The sequence below is a fragment of the Lepisosteus platostomus genome, chromosome 3 (assembly GCF_059453375.1).
Source record: "Lepisosteus platostomus isolate fLepPlt1 chromosome 3, fLepPlt1.hap1, whole genome shotgun sequence".
NCBI classification, from domain to species: domain Eukaryota; kingdom Metazoa; phylum Chordata; class Actinopteri; order Semionotiformes; family Lepisosteidae; genus Lepisosteus; species Lepisosteus platostomus.
The window spans coordinates 9,348,440-9,359,429 of NC_142613.1; the positions used below are offsets into that span (position 1 = coordinate 9,348,440).

General features: G+C 44.5%; 1 protein-coding gene across 2 annotated transcripts; it reads right to left on the reverse strand.

Moving 5' to 3' along the window:
* Positions 1–1,758: 1,758 nt before the first annotated feature.
* Positions 1,759–9,550, reverse strand: ved (ventrally expressed dharma/bozozok antagonist). Of its 2 annotated transcripts, XM_088624325.1 has the most exons (4): positions 9,181–9,550; positions 4,935–6,145; positions 3,448–3,707; positions 1,759–2,828 (listed from the first exon to the last, which is right to left on the reverse strand). In XM_088624325.1, the coding sequence occupies exons 2-4, from the start codon at positions 5,200–5,202 to the stop codon at positions 2,472–2,474; spliced, it is 885 nt and encodes a 294-aa protein (XP_088480451.1). In that variant the 5' UTR covers positions 5,203–6,145; positions 9,181–9,550; the 3' UTR covers positions 1,759–2,471. The 2 variants fall into 2 exon arrangements, with proteins under 2 accessions (XP_088480451.1, XP_088480450.1); XM_088624324.1 differs by lacking the exon at positions 9,181–9,550 and having other exon boundaries at positions 4,935–8,241.
* Between the last annotated feature and the right edge of the window lie 1,440 nt (positions 9,551–10,990).

Genomic DNA, 10,990 nt, shown 5'->3' on the forward strand with positions numbered 1-10,990 from the left:
GGGTTACACCCCTACTCTTTTCGAGAAACGCCCTGGGATTTTTAATGACCACAGAGAGTCAGGACCTCGGTTTTACGTCTCATCCGAAGGACGGCACCTGTTTACAGTATAGTGTCCCCGTCACTGTACTGGGGCATTAGGACCCACATGGACCACAGGGTGAGCGCCCCCTGCTGGCCCCACTAACACCTCTTCCTAATCAGGCATAAAGTTGCAGAGAAAGGTATAGATCAGAAGAAGAGTCCAAAGACTCATAATATCTCTTTGATCGTGGTGAAGATGATCATTAAGAAGTGGAAGACCCAGATACACCCTAGAATTTTGCAAGGCGCTGTATATATTACATTCTTATTTTTTGTATTGACTTGGTATTAAAGTGTTTCATTAATGAGAAGTGAGGTTGTTGTAAGCCTGATCAGTAGGATCAGTAGCACCAGTAGGGGGCGCTCTATACTGTAAAAAGGCGTCACCACACCTGAAGAAGGCTCCACAGCTGAAATGTTGTGTTTTCTCTCTTCTCTTTTCAGCATGGAATAAACCTATGGCATGTTCCTTTGCAGCTACCTACTTTGAACTACTTATTATTATTATACGTTGTTTTAGGACCAACCAAGAAATTCATTAGACTTAAAAATAAACCCTGTAAAACCAATGTGGCATATAAACAAAACGCATATTATTTTCCCAAAAAATGCATTTAGATGCATTTTTAAACTTTATGATTATTGTGGTGAGAGTTAAAAAGGGGAAGATGAAAATGTTACGACCTCTTTTCCAGTGAGGCAATTGTAACGTGAGATTTTCCGCAACTCCAATACACGCAGAAAAAAACACAAAACCCACCACATCCAGCCCTAACGACAATCCCAGGTTCTCGTCACCAGAGTTAAGCCCCATGTTATTCACTGCATTTTAATGGATTGGCGAGCCCCCCCTTCACCACCCGGAATCAACTGTTGCCTGAAGTCAGGGCTGACTGGCGCGCAAGGCGTCTTGTGTCCCGCAGCTAGAAATCATTTGATTTATAACAGCCGTGTTTTTACCTAGTTAATGGAAGAATTGGAGATTCCAGCATCCACACATCCAGCTGGAGACGTACGCAGAAACGGGGCATTTTCCGAATCAAAATGTATGCGACGTTCTTTTTTGAAGTGAAAACATGTGTCAATTGAAACAAATGTGTTAAGGTGTTTTCGACGGTGAGCAGCGGGCACGGCCTACGTAAAACAAAAAAACTAAAATTTTGGGGGGAGGGGGAAAAAGACCTGGTTTTCAACAGTGCTTCGTTTAGCCCTTACGGCCGTTTCTCGAAAATGTATTACAGTGCGTCAGAAATTTGATAGCAGAAGTTTGAACTCGCAATGCAGGTCCGGGAGTGACAACATCAGTATAATAGAACACTAACGCTGCAGCAGCAGATAACAGCATTAATGATACGACACGATAACAATTGAGAACGATATTGGAAACAGTTCTGTTAATCTGCTCAAGTACCGATAAAGGTTCATGATCGGATCACAAGAAAAAAAGAATTGTCTTGTGCCATTCATCTCTTTCGAACTTATCCATTTGCTTATCAGTGGGTTCTCATTTTCGTACATTTAATCAAATACCTTCCCATTTGGGTGTCTTGATTGACGATAAAAATACTGATGAAATGCGTCAGTATCCAAGCAAATCAAGGAGGCACAAGGATATCAGAATAAAAAAAGTTAATATATTTTTGAAAACTCTTTTCTTCAGAAACAAAAAAAATCAAACAAAAAAAATTATTAATGACATTTTTGATTAAATCGACAATCTCAATGATACTATACATTTAGAAATAATATAGTATGTACATTTCGTGATTTAAATATTACATCACAGGACAACACAAACAAAGACAGGAAAATAATTATTGCACTATGCCCTGGCTTTTGTAAACCCCAGTACAATTCCAGAATGTGTCTTCTAATTCTCAGAGATCAAGAGTTCATAACATTCCCAGGTAACATGTTCTCTGCTGTCACGTTACAGATTTGAGCACCAACAATGGGCTTAAAGCCTCCAGAGAGCGCAGTTTTCTGCTTCTACAACCTGTTACAACAGGACTGTTGCTAATACAGCTTACTACTTTGGGAGGGAGAACACAGGTAATCCCTAAAGGCAGAAACAGAGGATTCCTTGATCCAGCCAGTGACGGGGATGCACAGATTCTTCCTGGCTGACACAGTGAGTTGTTGTCCAGGTCCAGCAGGAGTGTCCTTTTTGTCTCCTACACCGGGAGAGAGAGAACAGATCCAGCCTCCTCGCCCGCAGGCTCTAGAATGCAGTGTGGGACTGATGCAATGCAGACCCCACTGGGGGACTGTTCTGGGAAAGTTTCTCCCAAGAGCCAAACTAGTGTCCTTGCTCGTACCGGAATGTGGGCCCCACAGAGCCGCAGGGATACATTTCCAATTACTGTGGGAGAGTCCGCGGCAGCCCCTTTAATAACGGGGTGCATAGGGGTGGTACCGTGCCATGACGGGGGGGCTGCCAGTGCCTGCACTGTGGGGTGGCATGACGAAGGGTGGCACGCTGTACGGGTGGACTTGTGCCTCCAGCGGCCGCCCAGACAGGTGTCCCAGCGCTTGGGATGGGGCATAAGGCAGTCCCGGGAGGGGCAGGTAGGCCGCCGTGCTGTCCTGATTTGGGTAGTAGCCGGAGTAGGCACTAGGCCCGAAAGCCTGGAGCTCAGGGTAGTGCAGCAGCTGGGAGGCCACCTTGACGTGGCAGGCCTGGGCCAGGGCGTCCTGCAGGGTGCGCTTCAGCTTCATCCGGCGGTTCTGGAACCAGTTTTTAATCTGGGGAGGAAGTATGAGAGAGCATGAGTGCAGGCCGAGGTAGCCTGAACCTCCCTTGCAGGGATAGCAATGGATTTAGCATCCACTTCACAAGATTCTCCCATAAAGAGATTTTTTTTTTCTGGCCAGCGGTGTGTGGTTTTCCTGTATCGGCTTGATACGGGGAGAAGGAGCTGCTCCTTTGAGCTGCTCTAGTCTTGCCACGCCTGCCAGCGCCTGGGAGACTGCAGGGGTCAGTGTTTCTGAGCATCGAGAATCCTGCTCAGTCAGCTAGTGACATGACGCAGGCTCGAACCCGCAATCAGAGCTCAGCCGGTGCTCATGTGAGCATCTTTACTGGTTGAGCCTGCTTGGGAGGTGGCCGAATTTTATATAGCTGACAATATAGCATGTTGAAATGCCTTATGGGAATCGTAAATCGTAAATTATATTACAATGAGGAACTATATGAATGCATGATGGACATAATACAGGGGTGCCCAACACTAGTCTTAAGGGCCACTAGATTTCCAGTTTCTCAAGAACTAGGAAAATATCCTAATTAAGGGCTCAGGTAGCAGGACGACCAGAAACTGTCTGGCCCTCAGGGGCTAGAATCAGGCGCCTTGGCGATGCCCACCTGCTTCTCAGAGAGGTTGAGCTTCCTGCAGAGCTCCTCCTTCTCACGTGTTCCCAGGTAGGCGTGCTTCTTGAAGGTCCTCTCCAGCCGGCTGATCTGCTCGGAGGTGAAGGCTGTGCGCGGCCGGCGCCCTGGAGGGGTCGGTGGTGAGGAGGAGGAGGCGCCTGGTGGGTCAGCGGGGGAGGCTGACTGACCCCCCTCACTCTCATACCCTGACGTTTCCTCTTCCTCTGTGCCGCTGGCGATCTCTGGCTCAAGCGCTGAGTGGGGACAGAGAGCACAGATTTAGGAAGAAAGCTCCACAGCTAAAACGTTTCTTTTCTTCTCTTTCCAGCTGGGAATAAACCTTTACTTGTTCCTCTGCAGCCTACGCATGCTGACGCAGCTCCCTACTTGAACTACTAAGCTGGGAAACTGCACAGATTTAAGCACTTAACACTGATTTAAGTTGCATGAGCCAGGATAGTTACACCATTACATACAGTTCAGCAGGTTCACTGAGTGTGAAAGAGCATGAAACAGTAAACAGCGCAGATGACATGGTACAGCTATCAGAAGCAACAGTGCCTTTGAAGCCGCTAGTGAACAAATTGAGCAAGGCTGAAGAACAGGAGAGTGCAGTGTACAACTTTCCTGTATCAGGAAGCACAAGTGCTTTAAACCTCGCAGTCTGACTCTGTACTGTATGTATAGTTACATACAGTACAGAGTCTAAGTACAGTACACTTTGCCTTCAAATCCCATTAATTAATTTTCTGCTGAGACATCAGCTTCATAAAGGGAGCAGCATTTTGAACCAGCATGAATGAAAGAGGAAACAATTTTCCAACATAAAGTCCCTGAAAATGACGTCTAAATGAAATACTGAATTAACACCTACTACCTCCTGTGTCAGTAATGCAATGCCTGTGATGTCTGTATGCATGGCCAAGAATAGAGGGGGCCCGACTACTTTACAAGTTTCTTAGTAATATGTTCCCCTGATTGAGCAGAGGCTCAGCAGTGTGTGGATGGAAGACTCCTATAGAGCTCACAGGCCTGTGTTCTCTGTATTGTACAGCAGAGCCACAGCCAGGCAGAGCAAAATGCTTGGTTTTTAACCCTTGACAGAAAGTCAGTACTTTTGCTGCAATATTCCCTTCATCAGTATTGGTTCCAAATTGCAAGTGACCTATAAGTACAGATCTCCTATACCTCACTACAGCGAGAAGGACAAGATGCAACTCAGGTCACCAGCACTGAATTCACAAGGAAACAAACTGAGCTATAATAACATTACTATAATAATAACATTACTTTATTTACCCTTTACAATTTCTAGCATTAGGAATTATCTTTTCGCATACCCCAGCTTGCTCTCCATGAGACACGAGATGAGATAATCTGCTTTCTTGCGATTTCCTGCAAAATCAAACGCTAATGTGCCTTTCAACAACAAAGTTTTAAAAGTGGGCAGTAAAGTTTTTTCCCCAAGGGAATTTCCTTACCATGGGAGCCTGCCTGCGGGTCAGTTTTGGTGCCCGGGTTTGGGGCTGGGCGCTGGGAGAGAGAGGGGGTGTCCTGGCCAGTCCACGGCCTGCCTCTCAGCAGCTCCTGGTAGATGGGACGCCCCTCTTGGCTGTTGTAGAACCCTGGCAAGCTCTCTGGGGGAGTGCTGGACATACAGGGCTCCTCTGTGACCACGTCACAGCGGGCTGCTGGCCTGGTCTTCTGGCTACTCTGGGAGAGCCACTCTACGGAGAAGTGTCCCTTCATGGTGTCGCCGTCTATAGAGTTCGTAAGAGTAGAGCCTGTGTGCAAATGTATTCCTTGCAGGAGAATGCGGCAGCTAAATCACATAAACCCTCACCTTCATCAAGGAAGAAGGCGAAAGAAAGAAGAAAGTATTTTAAGTAAATCCTGTTTTTCAGCCTGCAGTAAATCCCAAGTCTTTTCAACTGGCGAAGTAGTTGTTCAGCCCCCGGAGAGCCCAGCTGTCCGGTTTCCGCAGGAGTCCCCTGGTGATGTAGGCAGAGATGGCCGAGTGCGCTCCTCCACTTCCAGCGGTTCTCTCCCTTAGCCTTTGCTGGCCTCCCTGGCTGCGGGCTGCTGTATTTATGAAGGATTCGGCCACTTCATTTGCAATTCGTTTAGGAGAAGATCAAAGCAGGCCTCCTCCCCTCCTGCCCCGCCCCTCTGAGTTTTCACAAGTGTGGTAATTAAGACGTCTCATTCGACTGGGAATGAACCCATTAATTCCTGGCTCCAGTGAGTCTGGGGATGGCCCCCCCGCCCCCAGTCCCTTCCCTCTGCAAGGCTGTGTCTCTAATCTATGTGTGCATGCTGGGGGTGTTGACTTGGGGCGGGGGGATGAAGCAAGTTCAACCTGCATGTAGCTGCTGTGGATTGCGGCTCCCTGGGAAACTCCTTTAATTGTCAGTAATGCCCGTTCACTGTCTCCCATTATTTTCAGTGGAGGGGCAATTCAGTCGATACACATTTGCTGGGAGCGTCCGTGATCTCACAGTGACGCCGCCTGATGATGCTCTTGGGCTAACAAATGGCTAATAGCACTGGGAACACATCCAGCAAGCGAGAATATGACAACACTAGAAAGGCTGCAAAAAATCTGTAGGCCAACTTGCCAGCCTTGCTCGTCATACTATATTAGTGAACTAGACATATAGTTCAGGTGGGGAGCTGTGTCAGCATGCGTAGGCTGTAAAGGAACAAGTAATAGGTTTATTCCATGCTGAAAAGAGAAGAAACCACAAAGTTTTGGCTATGGACCCTTCTTTGGGTGCCTGATATATAGTTAGTTATATTACATTAGTTTATTAACTAATATTAGGTGTATTTCTGCCTTATATTGATTCCGGTATCTCACCCAAGCAACCTTTGAATAATTCCAAGGAATCTGCCATCCATGAGTGTTTTAGCTGAAATACAGTTTGTTTCCTTGTGTATAGACAGAGATGACAGGAGTAATGTTCCCAAGAGCTGTGCCTGGCTGATCTGTTGTAGTACTAGTGTACAAGGAGGAGAGAGTGAGACACAGCTCTAGAAAGGCATGGTATATTTAATTAATCTGGGCAGTGTCTGTGTGGCAGCAAGTCCTGCTTATTGTAGCATAAACTGGGTTGTTAGTGTCTTGTGTGTCTGGTTGAATACACAATCTCTCTTGATACTAGACTGTCTGGTTTGGATATGATCTTGTTGCAGGAAAGTTAATAAACAACACAGCTGTTAACTAAACCCCTAACCCTCCACCTTGTTTCTGCGGAGTGTGCAGGTTGATTTTTCTTTCATTACCAAATACAAGACTCAGTATCATTGTGTGAAATGTGGCATCGTTCTCAGAAAGACAGCTTATGCTGCGCCGATGTGCGTTAACATTTTTTAAATTAAATTATACCAAAAGGTTATGATATCGCTGTTGTTTCGCAGTTCGGGAACTGCCCCATGCTGTTACAGACTGTGCTGACGGACTGTCGGAGGCTCCACAGCTCTCCCAGTCCTGAGCCACCAAGGTTACTGTGGCTCAGGACTGGGAGAGACTCCAGGAGGCAAGCCCCAGATCCTACAGCCTGTGCAGCTGGAGTCTGGGATATATCTGGGATGTGTCGGAGAGCTTTGTGTAGAAACTGGTCCATAATGATGATGATAATAATAATAATAATAATAATAATAATAATAATAATAATAATAATAATAATAATAATAATAATGAATATAGTGTCTTTCATGTCTAGATTTCTCAATACGCTTTACAGTGGAGGCAGCACATCACTGGAACATGAAGCTGCAACAGCCTGATCATTTATATTCAGAGTGAAGCTCACAGGACAAAACTGGACACAAAGAATTGCAATAGGGATTGCTTGGAACACCACGTCAGATGGCTGCATAGACAGCACTTAATAAGTGTTGATTTTCTTCGTGAACAAAAGAAATTTTTCGTGAAGAAATTTGAAATGTGAAAAAAATGCAAATATAATTTCTAGGTGTTTGAGTTGAAAATCGATGTTTATTGCACTATATAAAACCCACAAAAGCATGCGCTTGGGTGGGTTTTGTCGGTGTTATATAGAAATGCAGAACCGGGGGCATCTGGGATTCATCTGAACATTTCTCTCTCGCTCTGCGTGTTGTAACATCAGTTTTTTGTGTGTGTGTGTTGTAACATCAGTGCTCTCATTCGCCAGATTGGCTGGGACGGCGCTTAGGGTGCTGTCGACCGCAGTTCTGCTTTAATGATGCATTAATAGCAAGCTGCATTACTGCATGTTCTCAGATTTCAGTTTGGTTTGGTGTAAACGGGGAATCCCTGTTAAATAAGATGTCTTGAACAGAGATTTTCCAACAAGCGAAACCGGAAAACTCGCGTTGTTGTTTTGCTTTTTGGTCTGATGTTGTCCTTGTGTTTGCCGTGGCGTTAATCAGACGAAATCTGTTGACTTTGTAATGAATACCTGCACTCAGCGTATCACCGCTTTAACATTTAAGAACATTAAGCCTTGTGAGTGTACACGAACTGTGTGGTGCTCGGCAGAGAATGAGGGTGATTGATTTAACAAAATCGGGTTTATCCAACGGACAGATAACGCGGGTTAAAAAGTGCACATTTTGCATTTCAGATAAAAATAATTTTGGAATCTTTGGGTTTTCCCGATAGTAGTTTTTTTGCGTAATGCGCAATGTACTATCGGGTCTACACGGTCTTTTATGCGCCTGGATGTAATCAAATGTATATCCAGAGATTAGGAAGTATGGAACAACCGAGGTAAGGAAAAACAGTAGAGAGTGAGAGAAAGTCACGTAAAAACACCGAAACGTACACATTCCAGTTTTGTCTACCAACCTTGTCTGCCACACAAATCAGTTTTATTGGGTTTGGCTTATTCCAAATAAAATAAAAGAAGACAATAAAATAAAGAAAAGAATTTCTAAATAGAAGGCTGGACACGCTGTGAAATTATGTGTGTCGATCGTCCCCGGGGACTCAGAGGGCTGCCCAGAGACCTTGCACAACAAGGTGATATCAGAGGCCAAACAGTTCTCCAATCCAATTTTTTAATCGCGTTGGGATAATTCAAAGCAATATGTAGAGTAACAGTGAGTGAAGTCTGTACATACTTTTTTAATGGGGTGTTCTTACAGTGTAAAGGGACTATTCCTATTTGTCCCGACATGTATGTGTTGGATTCCCAGTCCATACGTCCTTTGATGTACCGGGTAATAGTTAATCGCCTATTAGCCGAGACATAGCGCGTTATCGAGCGTGGAGACAGCAGTCTATAGAGCCTAGACTCTATAACCATTGAGCCTGAGAGATAACAGCTCCGTCCCGGCTCCTTTCAGAGCTGCAAAGGGTGCTAATTATCTTATCCACTGGCTAATTCGCGATTGTCTGCATTGAGCACATTGATGCTGTACGTAATACATGACTGTTTATGATGGCTGCCGATTTCTGTGCCGCTCGCCAACCCTCCCCCCGTCCTGTCTCCCGCTCCACACACACGAAAACCCTCGCATTGATAAACCTTGATCCCCACAAACAACGCGTCTGTTTACCCCGTTATCGCATCCAAATGCCGAAGAATGATGTGCGAACAACAGAGCTTTGAGTCTTTTTACATTTAAAATTCAATAAAGATAGTAAATAAACAACAACGGAATCACGACAGCCGCGATTAAGGGCGCCACGACTCCGGGGACGGCTCCACGGATTTGCAAACTAAATTCGCAGCCTACCTGCATGAGTTGTCTCTTGGTTTTTGTTTGTTTCAACAGTCGGGATATTAAACGCAGTCTGGCCTGAGCGTCGATTAAACTGGAATTTTCCAATTAGCCGATGAAGAGCTGCACAGACGATATTGACAAGCCTATATGCCCGACGCGATACATTTCTGAAAGTACACTTAAACTTTCAGGGCTAATTTTAGCCCACTGCTGTACTCTGGATATTAAAATAGAGAAAGTAGCTGCCCCAGCTTTGGAGAAAGATGCTGAACGTTAATATTTCCTGCCTGAATAAATAACAGGTCTCAAACAGCGGTATTCGATTGAAGGTTTATTTTGCCAAATTCCAGGTGTATGAAACAGTCTGCATTAGCAGCAAATACAACCTCTGTGGGATAATTCGAGCGCATCCCGATAACTGCTTTTTAAAAAGTGGCCTACTGGAGTGCTTAAAATGTTTGAAGTTTAAATAAAATACACAAGCCATCGATTCTTATTGTTGAGATTAGTCTGGTTTTCAAATTACGTCATTTCGGTAACCTCGTTCTTTATTTAGTATTACTCGTACAACTTACTGTTAATTGTTTTTTAATATAAGGTTGAATAACTCTTATACATTAACTGTAGGCCCACTATAATGTATGTTTTAGAAATTCGTCAGTTAAACGAGATATTAGTAGTAGCTGTAGTTCGACTGCTCTCGGTTTTTGTTCAATTATGTACTTGCACATGGTGCGCGTTTATTTAAACAAGCGACGACCTTCATGTTTCAATAAGGATGCCGGCTTGACTCTGATGTTAAGTCGCTTCTTTTTGGAAAGAAATGCTACACTTTATTATTTTATAATATCCTTTGAGGGGAGGATAAAAGAAAATAGAAACCCTTTTGAAGTTGTATCACGCGAAAGCTTATTGTGACCCGCCGTCTGGCAGGGATTTAACGGGACCTATCATTCACACTCGAGTAACTGCGAAAATAAAATAATTATGGGGCGCGGTGAAATTGAGTTTTCACCTGGATTTTTCAACTAGCATGATGTTTTTCGAAAGTGCTTACTATAGTTAATGTAGTCTTTGCATCTCTATGCGGCGGGGGAGGGTGTTTATAAAGGAGATTGGCTCTCATAATTCGGGATTCTGATGAACTGCAGGTGGGCGCTAAGGCGCGAACTCCTTAATGTTCGTTGTAACTGCCGCGGTCGGTCTTTGTGACATTATATTCACTAATTAGAAACTTTGAAATGGACTAGCTCCTGTTTCAGGCAACATCGACGGAGTTAATTGTCGTTGTTGCTTTGAATTTTCTACCAGGACAGGAGCAGAATAACCTGTTCTACAGTATTAATGCCGTCCCCGAGGGGTTTGCATTTAAGACCTACTGAAAGATTTCATAATTGCTTTCGAATAAATGGGACGTCTTAAAGGGCGACTCTTTAGTTACTCTGACTTTGGCAGGTGCGTTTAAATCTTTAGTTCACTTCTCCATACCTTTAAAAGTTAGATATTCATCTGCGTAGATAAAAAAAATAAATTATACGGAGGCTCTGCTCTCTTTCTCCATCTCTGTTCGTATTGCAGTCTTTCTCTTTTTGTTGTCTGTAAGTACAGTATATTAACAAAGCAAAGTTCTGCTTCAGCGGTGTATCTGACAACCTCCTAACAGACGAATCAAACGTCATTACTTTACCATGCATTTGCTGCCAGGGGGACTGGATTGTATACAGTGTCCCTATCTTATCCAGATCCTGATATATGAGGATGATACCCCTCAGCTTTGATGTGCAGAGAATTGGCTGGGCAGGGATACAGTACAGACAGGAGC

What these genes read in the sequence shown, in the direction of transcription:
- ved (XM_088624325.1), bottom strand. Translation starts at nt 5,202, where the DNA reads ATGAAGGGACACTTCTCCGTAGAGTGGCTCTCCCAGAGTAGCCAGAAG. An exon ending in CCCGCAGGCAGGCTCCCATG is followed by an intron (nt 3,708 to 4,934) that starts GTAAGGAAATTC and finishes GTCCCCACTCAG; the next exon opens with CGCTTGAGCCAGAGATCGCC. An exon ending in TCAACCTCTCTGAGAAGCAG is followed by an intron (nt 2,829 to 3,447) that starts GTGGGCATCGCC and finishes CTTCCTCCCCAG; the next exon opens with ATTAAAAACTGGTTCCAGAA.